The sequence below is a fragment of the Centroberyx affinis genome, unplaced genomic scaffold (genome assembly GCF_046629955.1).
Source record: "Centroberyx affinis isolate AG114_WGS23_722 - 3 ecotype Tasmania unplaced genomic scaffold, CSIRO-AGI_Caff_v1 ptg001425l_1, whole genome shotgun sequence".
NCBI lineage: Eukaryota > Metazoa > Chordata > Actinopteri > Beryciformes > Berycidae > Centroberyx > Centroberyx affinis.
Window position 1 is genome coordinate 34,338 of NW_027279902.1, and position 19,799 is coordinate 54,136.

General features: G+C 44.2%; 1 protein-coding gene across 1 annotated transcript in view; it reads left to right on the top strand.

Moving 5' to 3' along the window:
* ctnnal1 (catenin (cadherin-associated protein), alpha-like 1) overlaps positions 1-19,799 on the top strand; it is a 48,692-nt gene that overhangs the window by 15,868 nt on the left and 13,025 nt on the right. Inside the window, exons 2-6 of the mRNA XM_071526543.1 lie at positions 11,761-11,950; positions 15,728-15,915; positions 16,918-17,037; positions 18,675-18,764; positions 18,993-19,163. Coding sequence (XP_071382644.1) covers positions 11,761-11,950; positions 15,728-15,915; positions 16,918-17,037; positions 18,675-18,764; positions 18,993-19,163 — 759 coding nt within the window. The remainder of the gene's footprint in view (positions 1-11,760; positions 11,951-15,727; positions 15,916-16,917; positions 17,038-18,674; positions 18,765-18,992; positions 19,164-19,799) is intronic.

A 19,799-nucleotide genomic window follows, 5' to 3' on the forward strand; every position in this document is an offset into this window, starting at 1 on the left:
TCTATTCTGTCGTTTTTTCTTGGCTTATCTCTGTGCACGTGGGCAGACTGAGCTAATTGACTCTCAGATTGCTATAATATGGTGCCAACAGCCTTTGAGAATCCATAGCAGTTACAAAAAAAGTGACTGAGGGCCTCAGACCAGATTAAATTACATTTACATAATATATTTCCAACATTTTACTACCAGTAGCATTGCACAATATATATTGCCTTTAAAGAAATCTACTTTTGTGATTGTTTTGAGTTCTTGGCCAAAAAAGCAAGAGTACTTTGTAAGCATTAAATATATTTTGATTGATTCATTCAATGTTAAATTGATTTAAGTGCTTTGTCTAGCCTCTTACGGCCTATCAAAACACATCTGCATATTTCATTATATTTGGGATTCAAGGGGCGATACGCACTGCAGCAGCACTGGCTGTCGTCCCATGGTGCGACAAAAGCTGGAGCGGTTGAGAAAGACTATAGCGTTTGACATGGTGCCCCATTGTGAGTCATGCGAGGAGCCCGGAGCAAACATTTCAGCTGACTACTTAAGGGTTACCCACCACGTCAGCTTTAATGGCAGTGTCACTGCCACCTGTCCCAGCGTCTACAGCAACGAGAGCAGATATGACAGTTTGGTTAGCGAATCAGTTTATCCCTCTGACTTTCTGTCCTCAGCTAGCACCGTCCAAGGGGCTGAATTCTAACCTCAGTCCTTCACCAGCACAATTAACAAGCTGAAAAAGAATAAAAGTAGAATAAAAGTTGAAAAGAAATAAGCTTGCTGAGAATACGGAAGTAGGAAAGAAGAAGTGGAAAGTTACTGGATAATGTATGCTCCTCGTCTGTTTCTTCAGCAAAGTAAAAGGTTAGGGCAGAGAGGAGACTATCAGAGCATGGAAAGCCTGGTGGGTGTAGGTCTCAAGGCACAGGTGAGCTGCCGCCCCGGGGTGCTCAGTATCACATGTTGACCCCCAGTATATTCATAGTCACCAGGTACACTGGAGAAGGGTCAGGTGAACAGTTGAGTCGGCTAGAGGCAGTTTCACTTCAGTCACGTTGTGTTCGGGGCACATCTCTCCTCTCCTTGGTTGACCCCCTCCCCGTCTCCTTCTCTGTCTCTCTCTTTGTCTCCCTCTCTCTCTCTGTCTGTCTCTGTCTCTCTCTCCCACCCACCTCCTACCCTGAGAATTACGTGTGCAAAAAGGAATGAAAAGAGGTATTGTGCTCTTTTGAATGCAAGCCATGTGTGCGTGTGTGTGTGTCAGTGGCTCACTGCACTAGGATTGGACTACCTTTTCTGCACGCTAGCACTCTGCAGCTATACGGACACTGGGGCCTTGGCATGCCACAGCTAACAGAGGAGTAGGGAGCGTGTTTTAACCAGCGTCATATTTACCAACCTCCCCATATGTCAGCTCCCTTAAGAGAGGAAGTCCTCCACACTTACACACAACACACACACAACACACTGTATGCTTTTATCACGCCAATGGCATAACTCGCAGTTAAAAACACTTTCCCCCCCCAGAGTCAGAGGGTACATTCCAGCATTCATACTGGTGCACAAATTGTTTTATTCCCTGTATAATGTAGATATTGGAACCTAGCCTAGGAATATTGCACTGTATAATACATTGCTTCACAGGATATTGGAACAGAGCCCAGGACCATAATACTGTGTCCACTACTACCATACCAGGTAGACTGCACCATCAATACAGTATGTGGCCTCTTTCAGTGCAGTATGTGGAGGCAAACGGGAGGGAAAACTTAGCAAGTTTTGACATAAAATGGGTTGCATTGATATCCCCATAGAAAGCGAAAAAAACAACTAAAGCCCAGTGTATTCTTAAATCTTTTCTGAACATTTACGTGATTTATTTCTTTCAGTTCTCAGTTAAGCAAAAGGTGCATCTCCAACAAACTCTGTGTGTGTCATTCTGCTTCAATGAAGGGACAAGATACTCTGTTGTTGGCCATTGTTTAGTTTGGGTAGTTGTTCATACACCTGAACACTGCTAGTGATTCTTCATCAGTGATAACCTTTCTAGCTGATGCTTGCTAAGGGTTCACTCTGCCTGTCCACATATTCAAATGTCAGCTCTGATTGCTGAGCCAAAGCTTGAAGGCCAAACCATGCCCTTTTCTCATACAACTCCAATGGGGTACAGTCTGATAAAATCCAAGCCCATTCAACTGCAAGCCTGCATGCTGTTCTGGATGCACATCACATTGGTCAGCCTGTCTCTCTGTTTGCCTGTCTGTGTGCCTTGCTGTCTGCTTGGCTATCCGCTAGCCTGCCTCTTTTAGATATATATCTGCCTGAGTGACTGCTTATACCCCCAACTCTTTCTGTCTACCTGCATCAGTGTCTACCTGCTTGTCTGTCTCATTGGCTGCATGTCTACTGGTTTATATGAGCAAGTGGGCTAAGGTGCATGTCATGGTCCCAATCTGACCTGTAACCTTCGTTGCATATCATCCTCTCGCTCACCAACCATTTTTCCTGTCTCCTTCCACTGCCCATTCTCTAATGAAAACTACCTTAGCGCTAGTTATATGCTTGACAGCTGTGACTGTCTTGGCAATGACAATGAAAAATAAAATCAAACCATCAATAATAGCTCACTACTTAAATTTAACGTTTAACATTACTGCTGGCATACACTTAGCAAGCGTTAAAAAGCATTAAATCCTCAATAAAGGATTAAGCCCACTTAGAAAAAGTCCAACAAACAATATGCAAAACTTAAATCAGATAATCTGATGTTGTAAAATGACATGACTTATACTTAACTTATCAGGAAACTCTGCAACTTGAAATAATCTCCTACTAGCTGCCAAAACGCTTCCAGTATCAATTTAAATTGTAGAAAAATGTGAAATGGAAAAAGCAATCTTCTAGTGCAACTGCACTGAACTACAACAGGCATTTTAGACATGCGCAGTTCAACAAGCTAGGACCTTATGAAAATCCTACAGCCTCAAAGCAACATCAACACATGTAGATGCTTGCCCTTTTGGCATAAATAACAAAAATGCTTAATCTATTTTGTGTCTGTCGGCTTGGCTGTCTATTGGTCTTTGTCTTTCTAGTTGTCTTCCACATCCATCACTTTCTCCATGTGTATCCAGTGACATAAATGTGTGCTGTACCCCTCTCCTTTCCTCTTCCCCTTCTCTACTTGCCAATCAATCGGCATTATCCCTGGCATCTTGTGGTAGTATTGGCACACTGGGAATTGAGTATCCTTGGAACCATCCGTCTTGCTGGCTGAGAATCATCTGTGTTCAATCACCCTAAAGGGCAGCTGCCAAATCACAGCACTCGCTATCTGTATCTCTGGGAAATTCAGTGCAGCAAGCTAGATAGGTGTGTGCGTGATAGAGAGAGAGCGAGAGAGATGGTTTATACTCATATATAAGTAAGTAGTAGAAGTCGAAGCCTCTATGTCAGGCCAGTACTATCACCGGTTTGTGGAACTTAAATAGGGGCTGTGACCATTAGTGGAGGGAGAGGAAGACTGATCTGAGATCAGCGTGTCTGGGAGAGTTAGAGGTACGTGATAAGAAGACATGCTGGAGCTTTCTGTGTGACCTCCACAGGTTCATTAGGACAAGCACAGTCTGTATATGCTGATAAGACGCACTTTCTCTTTCACTTTATTTCCCCCTTTTTCTCTATCTCTCTTTCCATCTTCTCTCCCCACACACTGAAACTGCTCTTGGTAATCAGGATGTATTTACTCTTCAGGATGTACTCTCTATGATCGTTAATGGGAGTGCATGTAGTCAACAGCTCTGTGTGTGTGTGTGTGTGTGTGTGTGTGTGTGTGTGTGTGTGTGTGTGTGTGTGTGTTTTTGTGTGTGTTTGTGTCTGTATATATAAACACGTATTACTTAAATTACAGAAAAATTGGCTTAGGAATGTGCTGTGGATTAAGTTTGGTTCCGGGGGGTTTTTACTCCCTCAGTGGCAGACTTTGGCTCTGCTTCTTTCTCCTGCCAATGTAGCTCTCTCGGATGGAAAAAGGAGCTCAGTATTTTGCAAGCTGGTGCTGTGTCACTGCCTGTAGGTGTTTAGAAACTGTTTAAAGATTAAAATGTACAGTAACTCCTCAGGGTGGGAGCTCAGACATGACTTGTGGTGTGTGTAAATGGGTCTAAAGGTGTGTGAGTGTGGCTGTGCAAGTGTGCGTATGTGTGACGGAGAACGAGTGCAGAATAGTTCTGCCTGTGCAGGGTAATTCCTAAAGAATGCATGGCCAGTCCAGACTACATATGGATGTGGTTCAGCTCAGCTTTATGCTAAATTGAACTCCTGCCTTGTGGTTCTAATTCAGCAAGGTAGACCAGAAAACCATTATTCTCCCATTAGCTGACTCTGTGACTCTTTCCATTGTGTCTGTAGGCAGCTGAATGAGCATGGAAACGAGTGCAGCCTGCATTCACTAGATGAGGGCATGATTTATTTTGGAGAATATGGCGGTAAATTGGCTGCTGGCCCGGTACGTTTCACTAATGTTTTTGTCCAATAATGACCAACTGGTGAAGAACCAGCGTCCAGAAAACTGCCCATTCTTGTTTGGGCCAATTTGTCAAATAGTTGTAAATGTGTTTTTTTCAGCAAACACTCCAGAAATTTATACATTGCTATATGTTTTTCGTTTTTTTAGATGAAAGGGGATTTGTTCTCTGAGTTTTGATTTTTTGCAGTGAGAGAGTTGGATGGTGCAGCAACTCTAGTCATTATTATTTCTGCTGTTTTCTCTGCACATGGTTTTACAGTATGCCCAACGGATACAGCTTTTAACACTGCAAGCTGCTGCTGTACTGTATTACACTACTGTACTGCAGCTACCTGGCTCTAGGGAGAGACTTGCATCACTGACTACATACAGGACTGTCAGAGGAGAGAAGGATAAAGCTAGGGAGAGAGAGAGAGAGAGAGAGAGAAAGACAGAGAAAAAAGAGAGATTACTGAAGTCTCAAGGGAATTTTGAGAGAGAAGGATGGCGCTAGATTTCCACAACAGGGTGAGGAACAGAGGAGGGGAGGTAGAGAGAGACAGAGACAACGTCAGATAACAGTAAAAGCCCGAGTTTGTCCTCTCCAGGTCTGACACAGCTTACTCTCTCTCCCTCTGTCTGTCTGTCTGTCTGTCTGTCTGTCTACCTGACTCTCTCTCTCTCTCTCTCTCTCACTCACACACACACACACACACACACACACACACTGCTGACATCTCTCACTGTGTATCCTCTCTCTCCAGTCTCCCTTGTCTCTTCTTCATCTCCTCCTTTCTTTCTCTTTCTTTCTCACTCTCACTTCTCTGTATCTCTCACACACACTTCTTCCGTGTCTTACTCTTCATTCTCTCCATCTCTCCACCTCTCCCCATCTCTCTGTACTCACTGTCCTCCTGACTCCCTTGTCTCTCTCTTTTCATCTCCTCCTATCTTTCCCAAGTCTGGCTGTCGACCAGCGCAGCATCGAACTCCCGTCTGCTCGCAGCCAATTTGGAAGGAATTTGCTCTCCCATTAAAGTGCATGTTCAGCGCGACTTTCATCCCTCTCCTCTTATGTTTTTTCCGCCATCCCCCAGCGAACAGCCAGCCACATCTCTCTGTGCATCAATAAAGAACAGAAACTGGGCTTTTTCAAGGGCACCACAGTTCAGGCTCCCTGAAAAAAAAAAACCCTCTGGAAACATCCAGGAGAAAGCCACATCGGATGAGACAAGCATTCAGCACGGTCTTTTGGGTGCAATTCTCCCTGCACCAAAGTCCCTTTTTTGCCGCAACCTGGCATGTAATTGGTCGAGATGGGAATCGGTACCTAGAACTGTTCTTTTGTTCTGTTCTTTTTGACAGAGCGATCCAGATGTTGTAGGGTCTGTTTAGCGACTGCGAGAACTGAGATGTACAGAAAGAGAAAGTTGCCTTTTTTGTGCTGTTGTAGCAACACAGAGGGGAAAGCAGATAGTTACCACAGCTGGAGAAATTATTTTTTAAATGAACAAGGACAAACACACACACACAATAATGCTGGCATTTTCATCTGCTCAGTGAGCAAACATGACCAAGCCAGTATACAGTTGTGTTATATATATTTTTTCTCTCTTTCTCATTTTCTTTCTCAGTGCAAACTACTGGCCAATTATTTCTTTGCCCACATTCATAAAACACTTGCACAAGCACATATACAGCAGCAGTACTACAGCACAAAAGTAAGTAAAGTACGCTTGTATCTGCACACACACCCTAAGACTAACTGTGCCATCACCATAGATGGATGATAAAATACCTCTCCTTTTCTCATTTTACCACACATAACATACAAATAACACACTCCTTGAGCTTGACTGCTACCAGCCGAACGTGATGTCAGTTACTTTTCTAGGATTCTCTTTCCAATCTGCGCTGTATATGCATACTTCAGCGCTTTGCTTTCAAAAGGAATAAAGTTCACTTTGAGTTGTTGGTGTTACTCTCACCAGTGGGCCAAGTAAAGCCTTAAGGAAGCAGAGATGTAAATTAGGCAAATAAGCAGGCCAACATAACAAGCAAGCAAGCAATTATGTGTGATGAATGGCTACAATGCATGTTTAATAAAAGCCCCATCAGGCCTCCCAGTTGAGCTTGTTGACACTCGCTGTTATTTTGTTGGCTTTGTCTCCGAGAGATTGCCTGCACTTACTAAATGACAAGAATGCCGCAAAATTACCTCTGAGAAAGAGGCTTTGAATTGAGCTGTTTTGAGTAAACAAGATTTTTCTTTCACAAACACACCCACACATATATTTAACACATACGCATGTACCGCACACACACTCACACACTCACAATCATACAATTACACAATCAAACAAACAGAAATAGAACGGAGAAAGAACGGGCAAAGAGAAGGAACAACGCAGATAAGGCCAAACTTTGTCCCAGCAATTTCTTTCAGTGAAATTCAGCCAGTAGCCATGGGAGGCAGCCACAAATGTTTCCAGCTTTTGTTACCTTCTGATTTATAGTCAGTCACCGTGTCCTTGAGGAATTGGTCTACATTTCCTGCTAACCAATGGGTGGGCTCTGTGTGTGTGTGTGTGTGTGTATTGTGTTGCTGAGAGTGGGCCGTTGATGTCATTTTTATGGCCTTGTAATTGTCATCCTAATTATGGACAACAAAGAGATTAGAAATGAATGGTTGTGAATTGACTGGTTGTGGAGAAAGTAACAAGAAGGGGCTGAACGGCGCACCGCTGCGCTGCTTAAATCCATGCTGTGTTAATGTGGGAGCGAGAGAGCGAGAGGCAGACACATTGTGAGAATATATGTGGAACAATGTGTGTGTGTGTCTACATGAGCCGGGTTCCCACTGGTCATTAAAATCCTGAGATAACATGACATTTTGGGAGGTTGTATTCCAGACGGGGAAAGTCGGGGAATTTGATCAATTCTCTGGGGGGGAAGTCAGGGAATATCAGGGACTTTTACAAATGGGTCACACTACAGGAATATACCAGAGTGTGCTTTTTCCAACTTGGCTCCTGCATTCATCACATTTGATTCTGGATTCAGCTGTTTTTCTCCACAGCAATCCCAACTGTATTGGCAAGCAGACTGTTTACCCTCTTAGAAAAACAACATTAACAAACCAGGAGGGAATAAAATGTTTTAGGTCATGGAAGTGCTCCGACTTAGTTATTGAAAGTCATTGGAAAAGTCATGGAACTTTACATCAGGGCCACTGGGAGCCCTGTTTGAGCGAGAGAGAGAGAGAGAGAGAGAGTATGAGAAAGCGTGTAGACACAAGTGTATACTCTCATGCTACACTGACTGTGTATGACTTGATCACTACCATCTCATCTCAATTCCTGTCAACAAGCAATTCTGTTTGAGCTCTGACAGCGTTGCAGCTAAAGCAACATTTGTGTCGTTTTTTTTTTTGTGCCATGGCTTTCATATAGTGGAAATCCTTGACAGGTATTTGGAAGCTTTGGGCTAGGTGCTACCTGGTAGTGCTCATTGGCATTCATACACTGTTGGAGTGCACTAGAGCACAACAGCCTGGCATGGTGAGTGTGTGTGAGAGAGGGAGAGAGAGAGAGAAAAGAGATGTTTCCCCGTCCATGAACTGCATACACTGCAGTGAATTGCACACTCCTAACCTTTGACCTGAAGGCAGCATCGATTGAGCAGCTGTCTGTCAGGAGCTGTTTTTCTGAACTACGGCTACGATCTGTCTCTGACTGTTTCATAGCCACATGTATAATGAATGCACACTATTCACTTTCATACACAATGAGACAGACGCACATTCTCTTGATATACACACACACACACAGCAGTCTCTTCTCATGGCTCTGTATCAATATTATGTTCTCCCCACCCTGCTCTGTTCCTGTTTGCACAGCCCAGTAAATGTACCCACCTACTAATCCCTTATGGAGGAAGTCCCAGGCAATGGTTATTCATTCTCTCTCTCTCTCTCCCTCTCTCTCTCTCTCTCTCCCTCTCTCCCTCTCTCTCCTTCTCTCTCTGTATATCTACCTATCTGTTACTCACATGCACTTTCTTTTTCTCTCTCTCTGTCTCTTTTACAGACACACACTCAAACTAACTTAAAAACTTTACTGTCTACACAGACACAGACACCTCAGCTCCTTCCCCCTACAGCTGAATGTAAGAATCTCCCGAAAAGGCTCCGAAAAGACTCCTACCTCATCTGCCTCAGTGTAAATGGAGCTTTTCCACACAGAAAGATCCATAATCAGGTCCCTCTTCTCTCTCTCTCTCTCTCTCTCTCTCTCTCTCTCTCTCTCTCTCTCTCTCTCTCTCTCTCTCTTTCTCTCTCTTTCTCTCTCTCTCTCTCTCTCTCTCTCTCTCCCTCGCCATGGTGCTCAGACAGACCTACTGAGGGTCAAGTTCCTAGAGAGGTGCTGCTGCCTGCTGCTGCTCAGTTGTATAAACACACACACAAACACACTTCCTCTCTCTCCCTCTCTCCTTCTCCTAGACACTTTGGTTTCTGGATTAGTGCCAGCCTGTGAGTGCACACAAGTGTCACCTTTCCCAGTCGCCCCAGATTGAGGCCTGCATTGTACAAGCCTCTGGGCAAACGCACACGTGCCTTTTCTGCATGCAGACGTGCATTCACATTGCAGACGTACACAAACCAACGTGTGCGATCCCACGCACACTAGAGACAGACAGACACACCGAGTCCTGATGCATCGGGCCGTGAATAACCGCTACGTCATGGAACCGTTGATGTAACATTAATTAGGCCTGTTTGGTAACATGAATGGCGCCTAACACTGCACAACAACGCGTTGTGACGTAGCTCTGAATCATGTGTCACCTAATTGCTCTTATTAGGCTGCATGATGTCCAGCCAGCCAGCCTGCGTTGGTGTTTTCTAAGGAATATCCTACTCTGTGTAGGTGAGTCAGTGAAAAGCACTGGGCCCGGAGGAAGGGAAGCTTTAATACCAAGATAAAGAAGATAGAGCGACACATAGAGTGAGGGAGAGAGAGAGAGAGAGAGAGAGGGGATGAGCAGGACTTTCTAATGGGCATTTTTAGGGTCTTGATCTTGCTGCAGTGATGGTTTTTCAGAAGAAGGACAGGAAGCGGAGTAAAACAACCGGTATGGAGAGAAATGGGGTGACACGGTAAGGTTGAGATAGTGACTGACAGAGGGAGAGCGACAGAGAGAGATGCAGCTGAGGGCGGAATTGTACAGACAGGTCAGGAGCCCCTCTCTCTCTCTTTAATACACACACACACACACACACACAAACACAACTCCAGTCTTTTATTATGCCTCTGAGCACCTTCATGGCCATCTTTTGTTGTGTGTGTAATTTGGTAGAGGCACGTAAAAATGTCCCCTTCCACTCTTCCTCTTTTCTTCTTCCATTCTATTGCTCCCTTATGACTCAACTGTTTTCTCTCCATTTTTATCCCCTTTTTCCCTCATGTCTCCCTCTCATGCTTTATATAAAGGGATTAGATTTTTGACTAGTTTATGTGTAAGACATCAAAAGCTCTTAGAAAGACAGTGCGGCCCATACAGAATCATTTCTTTTTAAAGAAATCCTTTGAGTTATCAAAGCAGAAATATTTTCCTTGATCCAACCAACCATAGGATTTGGTCTGTCACCATCCGAACTCACCTTTACCTGAGTGTCTTTGTGGCTTAGCACATGGCCTTGTGTGTTTGAAACCAATATTACTTGTTGCAAGTCAGAATCTTTCTATTTTCTGTTTTCTTGTCAGTCCCACCAGTCTTTTTTATATAATAAAGCAGAAATATCAACGAAATATCATGTGATATATATGGTGGAGAGAAATCACCTTCATTTTTGGGTTGTAAGGTTATGATTTTTTTTTTTGCTTTGTACTATGGATGCTTAGCTCTGCTTCTAAATTTTTTATCAAAATTAACTTTTGTATCTCGGTGATACTTGGAGAAACTGTCGATTTGGAGGAATATGATGTACAGTTTTAATGTGGGTCATGTCCCATAGGGCAGCAGCTAGCTACTACTCTGCAGGCATCTTATCAACATTTTATCAAGCCAGTGACACCCAAGGTTTGATTGTGTTTGTTGATTTTTAACAGTAACAGTTTCAAAAAATATCTGTACTTATCTGAACAAAATGGTTTAGTTCAATTCAATTATTGTGGGGGAAAAAGTGACAGCCCTGGTACATTTACCTGTGAGGGGAAGTTGCCCACCCATACAACCATCTGAGCACAGCACAACCAGTCTGTGTGTTGTGTGGGCCCACACACACTGCAGTTAAGACCCACAGATTCTCCTGGGACCACCTGGAGCTGTGGACCAATTAAAATCCCCACCCACCACTCTCAAACCCCAATGGACTGGCACACACACACACACACACACACACACACACACACACACACACACACACACACACACACACAGTGACAGCCTGAGAAAGTAGAAACAATCAATAAATAATTGATGATAATTGGCTCTATCTATTCATAATTGATACCCTCAATGGCCCCACCTGAGGCTCTGTGCTTTCCTTCTTTCTGACACACATACACACCTGCTGTCTCCCAGTATGTTATCTCCACCTGCGGCTGCACAGGAAGGAAACCCCTCTGTCCTGATAAGCGAATGGAGTGCATGCTCCAGACTCAGCATGCTCCCTTATCTAAGATGACATATGGATGTAATCACTGTGTTTTCTCACTGTTGAACTAATAGAGAAATTTATATTCTGGTTTGGCAATGTTCAACCATGCCACTCTCCTCTAGTGAGTCATTTAGGGTTTGCCCAGAGTTTCCCTAATGAATTGCAGTAGACTGTACTGTGTAGTGCAGTATTAATTTGCCTCCCCTCCAGGCTTAGACTAGTCATTGGAAAAGCGTGATTGTGTTGTCATGTTTTCAATTCCCTTTTCAGATTTTACCATTGCATTATAGCAGGGCCCGATGCACTACTTACAGATTTTATCATCATACTGCCATAAATCGGGCCTCTCTCATAGACCATTGCTACTGAAAACCATCTGCAGTAAACCCCGCAAGTAACTCAGCCAAGTCATCAAGTGACGGTTTGCTGAAAATTGTTTCGAATTAAGACAGCCATTGCTGCCGTGTTGTCTGCAATTTTACAGTGATCCAGTGAATTTTATTTTTCCAAAACCGCTAGTGATGAATAATGATAATAGCTTTTGTCTACCTAAACAAATGGCTTACCGCTTCCCCTTATCTTTCTCCATGTGTTCCTGCAGATCACCACTCTGATCAACCACAAAGACAAGCCAAAGAAGTCAGAGCGCACCCTGGCAGCCATCCACAGGGTGGGCCAGGCGGTGAGCGTGGCCGTGGGGCGGTTCGTCGCCGTGGGGGAAGCCATTGCCGCAGAGAACCAGGAGCTGAAGGAGGAGATGGGGCAAGCCTGCTTCGAGGCACGCAGAGCAGGTAGGCCGCTTTGTTTGGATTCCAGTATGTACTTGGGTGTCATTTCACTGAATTACACCTAAACTGCACATAGCGTCTAGTGTTTCTCTCTCAAAGACAGGGATGGCACTTACTTTGTGGTCACCAATTTAACCGATAAAACCATGTGAGGCTTCTTCATCCTAAAGGCTGAACTATATGTTGCACTTCTTGATAGTGTATAGTGTATTTTCTTGTCATAAGTATGGCTATGGCTTTGTAATGTTTATGGATGGCTACAGGTCACAGATTGGCTGGTGTTATAGCTGGCTTCTTCATAAGGACAGTCACTGAGATTTTAGAGGTTATTGTCTGCTCATCAGTATTTATAACTATTCTTAAAGCACGTTATGACAGTTTCATACCTTCAGGCATTGCAGCGTTATCAAACTTTATCAAAAGTTTCTATCTGTCTGGACAGCCTGCCTGTCAAGCAATATTACACCAGAGGACTTCCAGAGTGTTTTGAAGACATTGTTGTTATTAGGTTGGAAGTGAGGGCTGAAAAAAAGCCCCGCTCAGCCTGAGGCTGCTGTGTAAAGAAAGGGAGCGGAGAGCGTCGGCCCCTGGCTTGGAAAGCACTGCATCATGGGTTCTGATAGGAGGCTCCTGGAGACTTTGTTCAACAGGCTGCTGGGCGAGATGGAAGGGGTTATAGGGGTTGTACACCCACAGCGAATTTGGGTGTTGCGAGATGATTTATGGGATAGGAAAAACACATATTTCTACAATATAAATTTAACATCATGCTATTTTTGCTATATTTTCGACTTTTTCTTGAGAAATACTGAATAGTTTTCAACCTCTCGGCCCTCTCTGATAACTCATGAAATGAAACAACCTGAGAAGGGAAAATCATTCTGTGGTTGGACTGAACTTCACCTCTCTGCATAATGCAGCCTGTGACAGGGGGTTGTGAGAAGGCACTGCTTTGTTTTTTCGGGGTCACGAGCCAAAAAGATTGAGTAACCACTGATTTAGAGTATTTTGAAAAGGGAAGGGCAAGAAAGAGAGATGGGGGTGTATTAAACAAAGCAAAAATGATTGAAAGAGACAGAGAGAGAGATAGAGAGGGGGAGGGGGGTTGAAAGAGTGACAAGCAGAGCGAGGAAACGAGGAGAAAGTCTGGACCACTGTCGAGGGACTATCATCTTTTATTGAACCAGAGAAAGAAGGGGTGAAGAAGGCATTATAAGAAAATTCTTTCTCTCTGTGTGCCGCCGCTCCTTCTTTCAACACTTTTCCATGAAGAGGCTGTCTAAAAATACCTCACACATGCCAACATGCCGTATCTTCCTGGCCATCCAAACCTTTTCTCATAATCCTCTGTGTGGCTAGCTACAGTTTAGCCACCTGTCACCACTCGCTCAGTGAAGCCGCTTTTCATATCTGGTGGCTTAGTTCTTATCAAGTCAAACATGGGCCGCATTGAATCTTCTGCAGTGCAGCCAACGGGGCGCTCTGTACCCCCCCCTCTCTCCCAGAGGGACTGAAAACAATATCACATTGGATAAGAATTTAGACACAACACACCGATAATAGGTTTATGTTGGGGGGAACCAGCTTGTGCAGCAATGCGTTTAATCCTCCCACCGCGCTGATTTGTAAAGGGGGTTCATTCGAACAAAGAGAGTGCTGGTGGGAAGAGAGAGAGGAGAGCGGTGAGAAAGTGTATGTGTGTGCATGTGTGTGCACATAGGTGAGGCATGGTGAAGCACATGTGTGTGTGTGTGTGTGTGTGTGTGTGTGTGTGTGTGCACGTTGCCCACTCTAACTTATTCCAGTTCTCACTTCTCTCTAAGGGAGGTGTTTTCACAGTTTTCCCTCGCACTTCTCCCAGCAGACACTGTACAACTGTTCCCTGATAAAAGAGAGAGAGAATTCTTCCTTTTCTCTGTCCATTTTTTAAGAAATGATGGAGACATCCTCTGGGATGAAAGAGAAAGCCTTTTTAGAGTCTTTAAGTCTCCAGGAAGGAGGAGGGCTAGTTGGCGAAGGATTGACGGCTCACTAATACCTAGCCGCGGGGAGAGTTTAACCAGCCTGGCTTCAGCCTTGTGTGCTATAATGAATGAAATAAAGGGAGGCTGAAAGCATTAGCTTAATTAGATGCTACCCATCATCAGGGGGGTGGAGAGATCCAATGAGGCAGGTCGGTATAGGCCTTAATCTGCGTTGGATCTCCGTCTCTGTCTCCCTCACTCAATCTCTATCTGTCATTCCTCTCTCTCTCTCTCTCTCTCACTCTCTCTCTCTCTCTCTCAAAAAGATTTAAGATGCCTAAGATGGTAGTTGGGATCAAGATAAAGTCAGCAGATATGTGAGAGTTTAGATACTGGACTTTATGGACAGCAGGTACGGTTCAACAAGTTGCTAAAAACAGAGGAAGCAAGATCGATCGCCATTCAGTAGAGTCTGCACCAGCACATCAAGGATAGGCCTTTTTAAGCTTTTCATCTCTTTCAAACAAAGTGAAATAGTAATAATCCCATGATCAAAATGAATGACAAATGAATGATTCAGAATCATTCATCACACATTCAGCATCTTCATCATACACTACATTTTCCATGTAACTATAGAACAACTGGCTGCTACAGTGAGTAGAAAATAGCATGCAAACAAAAAGGCCATATATAGGAACACACCGATGAAAAAGGGTCTTAGGGATTGCTCTCTTTAAGGTCTTGAGAATCGATGCATTGATGGGAGCTGGAGGAGACGGGACGGAGAGGGGGACTGGAGAGGGGAGAGTTGGCTCTGGCCTCGGCTCTCTACCCTGGTGGTGTCATGGGGGTTGAGCAGCATTCTTTGTGAGACAGGCCTGGATGTTTCAACTGGTTAGGGGAGCTGGCACTGAAAAGCAGCCTGTCGGATGCAATCAGCTCGTCAGTGCAACTTCTTTTAAAGGACCAGCCAAAGCAAATAGAGAGCCAAGCTGCATGACCCGATAGAGAGCTATCTCTTTCTCCTCCCCCATCTCCCTCCCTCTTTCTGAACTCTCTCTCTCTCTCACACATTTCTCTCCCTCCTCCTCCCTCTCGCTCTGAACTCTGGCCCTTTTCCTCTCTCTGTTGATACGGACTGTTTTGGTCTTCAGCCCCAAAACTGCATTATTTCCATTTTCAGACTTTTTTTAGTGTGCTGTGTTTGTGTGAGTGGGGGAGAATGAGAGAAAGTTTGAGTGTGTAAGCACATGTGAGTCCTGAAGTGAATACATGTGCATTCAGCATATGTGTAAATTTGCTTCCGCGTGTTTGTGGTTCTCTGACCACTCAGTAAAATGACTCGGTCATGTCTCCCAGAGGGCATGATGCCAACTGTGTCCGGGTGAGGCTGGCATAGCTGTCGTGCCACTGTGCTGAATATAGTCTTCTTTTGTGCCACCCTGTCCAGGACGACATGTTCTCCCAGAGGTTCATAAAGCAGTGAGTGGCAGATTGACTAACAGTGTGCCATAGTGTACTCTGAAGTGACATAGAGGGCATTTGGGAAATTATCACTAGACCAGCAAACGTCTCAAAGCTTGGCTTCAATAACGCAGCTACTTTTTAGTGTCCATAGTTTTTGCTCTTGAGAGTGCGGACGTGACACAGGCAGTGAGGTTATTGAGCCATCCACCTCTGCTGACTGATGCAACATCTACAGTAGCTCTGGGTTTGAGATCTGTTCCAGTGCAATGTCCAAATCTATACTATATAGGAGTCAGAAGTCCACCAAGCACATTGCTAAAATATACCCTCCCCTCCTCTCTTGCAGGTGATGCCATAGCTCAGCTGACAGATGTGGGCGCGGCCCAGCCAGCCCCGTCGGACGGACGCATCACGGTGTTCAGCGATAGGACGGGCATGGTGAAGGCCGCCCGCCTGCTGCTCTCCTCAGTCACTAAGGTCCTGGTTCTGGCCGACCGCATCGTCATCAAGCAGATAATCACTTCACGCAACAAGGTGAAAGGCAGCCTCACATAGATGTACACGGATGTGTGTATATGCATGAAACACACAAACGTGAGGCGGCATAACATGAAATGTATTTTCCATTACCTGTTCACAACAACAGGGCACCATTTTGGGCTTAAATGCAAATGGTTATGCATGCACTCCGTTGCATTTTCTCTCTTATGCACACATGCACGCACACACACACCCACACATACTCACACTCCATACAGAGTCCTTTATTTCCTACTAGATAAGCAATGGCTCTTTGAAGGAGTACTCAGGGCTCAGCCTCTCTGGAGATAATTGAAGGGAAGCAGCACATTTAGCTACCACATAAAAACACAGAGCCAGGGGCTGTCTGCCTGCCCTGTACCTGGCTATGCTCTTAGCCAGACAGGGTGCTGTGGATATAGCTGTAGCTTGAGCCAAGAATGGAAGCACAGGGCCTAATCATGACTGGTTAGCCTCGTTTGGACAGACAGTCGACAGCCCCCTGTTCTCCATTGCTGGCAAACACAATTACATCTCTTCCCCTTCTCTGCCTGGCTTTGATAAAAAGCTGCTGTGTTAGCCAGTTAGCCTATTTTTAGCAGTTAAATTAGCAGCTAGACTACTATTAACTTAGCTTTAGATTATCAATTACTAACTCACCCAGTCTTATCTTAGGATGTCACAGACATCATTACATCACATCAGTGTAGCCAGTAGCACCCCAAAGGTGAGCACTGGAACAACACAGTGACTCTTAAAACATTGAACTAGGGAACTCCTGGTGTTTCATTAGTCAACTACCTTTCATTCTTGCATTGGTGAAATTAGCAAGGTTCTATTGTAGGACAAAATATAATAAGGTATCACTTGTAGGATATAAACATATAGTCCATCTGACATCCTGCAACATCAGGAGGAGGATGTTGCAGTGTGAAAGAGCCAGAAGAACATGAACCTGTTTGCCATATGTGCCCATCAAACCGTCTAAGATACTCTCTGATCTCTCTCTCCTGTCAGGTCCTGGTGACCCTGGACCATCTGGAGAGAGTCAGCACCTTCCAAGAGTTTGTCCAGATTTTCAGCCAGTTTGGCAATGAGATGGTGGAGTTCGCCCACCTCACTGGAGACAGACAGAATGTGAGTAGCATATGAAGAAGTTGTGAACTACTGCCTTACTAAGGGGATCAATAAAGTATCACATCTTTATTATCATTATCACTTAACTGAAAATAGCCCACAGGATGCAATGAAATGCAATCTGGTCTAGCATGGTGAAATTCTACATATGCATATAGCTGCCCATGGCTGGCTTTCTCTGTGTATTCCTTTACATGTTTAATTTGTCTTTATCTCTCTGCAGTAAAGTGTATCACTGAACACATTTTGTTAATTCATCTAAATAAAAACAATAATAATAATAATGATAATATACTACTCACAAACAGTGATTTTCTAAACATTGTGGTCTTTTGGTTGTGCAAGCGAGAAGCAGAATCAGACTCAGACTCAAACCTAAAGTACTATGAAAGTGCTGGCAGTCCAGATCAATAATCCATGTGTCAAATATTTACACTGTATGAAAAAGTAAGGAATGAACAGAAAGTGTCCTCAGGCTTCTCTTGTCTCTTGTGGGGTTCCCTTTTTTCTTTCTATATCCATTTTAGTTCATTTTTCCATGCTGCGTCTCTCCTTCCCCAGAAGAAATGTGCAGGTCAATTATGACTCACACACCTCAAAGACTGTTTACATCACGACTGAATGTTGATATGATCCGACCTATGATCAGCAATGCTTTTTGTCTGCAATACATTAGCTGCACCCTGGCATATTTGTAAAACAAAACTTTTGCTCAAAGCCTCAGTAAGACCGCTCCAACTTATAACTTAGCACCGTCAAAGACTGCTAATCCTACTTTGATGCATACATTCAGCTTCTGCAGCTAAAGCACTTTGCCTGCAGAAGCTGATGTAAAGTGCAGCGGCTGCGATATCTAGCGAGAGAGGGAGAGGGAGTTTTGACCATCCCTCTTTTTGAATTACATAGGGGGCTGTGTTTTGACACACACATCACGTCGCTCTCCAACTCTCTTCATTGCAGCTAATGCTCCGTATCTTTCTCCTCCTTTGCCACCCCCCCTCTCTTTTTCTTTCTGTCTCAGTCACTCCCACTCATGTGCTCACATGTACTCGCATGCGCAAGCACACAGCCCTTTAGAAAATCTACCGTCTGCATCTATTGAAGCCAGAAGAGCACAGAGGCAAAAATAATGACAGATAATCACATCGTCTTTGTAATCTGTGGCGAGGTGCTGGTAGAGGAGTTTATTCAGCTGCCTTTTTCCAAATCCCATATCTATCTAATTCAAGCTGTCTATTTCTGTTTAGAGTATGTAGAGAGGGATGCAGCAAGGGAGATACAGTATATCTGCTCTCCTATTCTGATAGTGTCTCTGTTTATTGAATGACCTATGACCATGGGCCTGGGAAGTTACTGATGTATGACATCAGGGGACATGTGTGTGTGTGTCTGTGTGGGTCTGTGTGTGTGTGTGTGTGTGTGTGTGTTGAGTCGGGGAGGGATCTGCACCACATTTGTATGTCCCCTCATGCCAGCATGAAGGAGATTTGTTGCATATGTTTGATGTTTCAGTGTCCTTGGGCCACCCTCACAGTTCTAGGAAGTTACAACTGGAGTAAAGCCACCCACTACCATCTGCTGTGCGTATATATATATATGTGTATGTGTGTGTGTGTGTGTGTGTGTGTGTGCTGTAGGACCTGAAGGATGAGAAGAAGAAGGCCAGAATGGCAGCAGCCAGAGCAGTGCTGGAGAAATGCACCATGATGCTCCTCACAGCCTCCAAGGTAAACAGCTTGCACACCACCACTGGTCCTCTGGGCTGCTGTTATGGAGTACCTCCAGCTCAAAGATATGAGCCCTTCTCATGTTTATACTCCAATCAATGTCAATAGTCAAGACTGAGACACCTAATCATGAAATAACCCTAGAGAGTGAATAATCACTGAAAAAAAGGATGAAAAAGGATAGAAGTTGAAAATTGTGTAACATTTCACATTGAATTCCTTTGAAAGACTTGCCTCAGGCACCCGGATTGCGAGTCGGCGCGGATCAACAAAGATGCCGTGTTCCACCGGATGCGCTGTGCCCTGGAGCAGGTCATCGAGATAGTCACCGAGGCACGGAGCTGCGGTGACAACAAGATCCTTCCTGCCAGCATCTACAACGGCATCAAGGACTTCAAGGTAAGGCCACAGATTGGCCTAAGTGGAGGAGTGGATATATATCATGGTCCGCATTAACAAATTAAAAGTATCTTAGAATGACACCCGCCTGTGAACTGTCTGCCTGTGAACCGTTTTATAATTTGGTTGTCTGAATACACCAGTGATCCTAGATCACTATGACTAATCCTCTAAATGTTAGAAATATGGATCCTGGTCTTGTAATTACGGTTTCAAGTATCAGTCAATTTCTGACATTTTCTGTCCTCTGGCTCTCTCCTCCTTGTGCACTGGTAAATGAAAAAAACATAAAACATTTATGAGGTGGTGCATGGTCTCTTTCCTTTGACAGAGAGGAAGAAAATATTATTGTCAGGAAAGGACAGGAGATGCTTATTGCTTTGAATAAATGGTTTAGTAGCACTTCATGCCATAGTTCAGCTGAAACTGACATTTGAAAGCATGCACTTGGCTGGCTTATGTAAACCTGTCATCTTAGGGTTCATAAGCATAGAGCATTACTTCTCATCAAAAGCAGACCTTTGTTGAAGGAAGAAAAGAGAAGGAAAAAAACACAATACAGCAAAAATGCATTAGCTCTTATGCTTCAGTGGAGTCTTTGAGATGCTGTTTGCAGTATTTATTGTGGACCTTTAT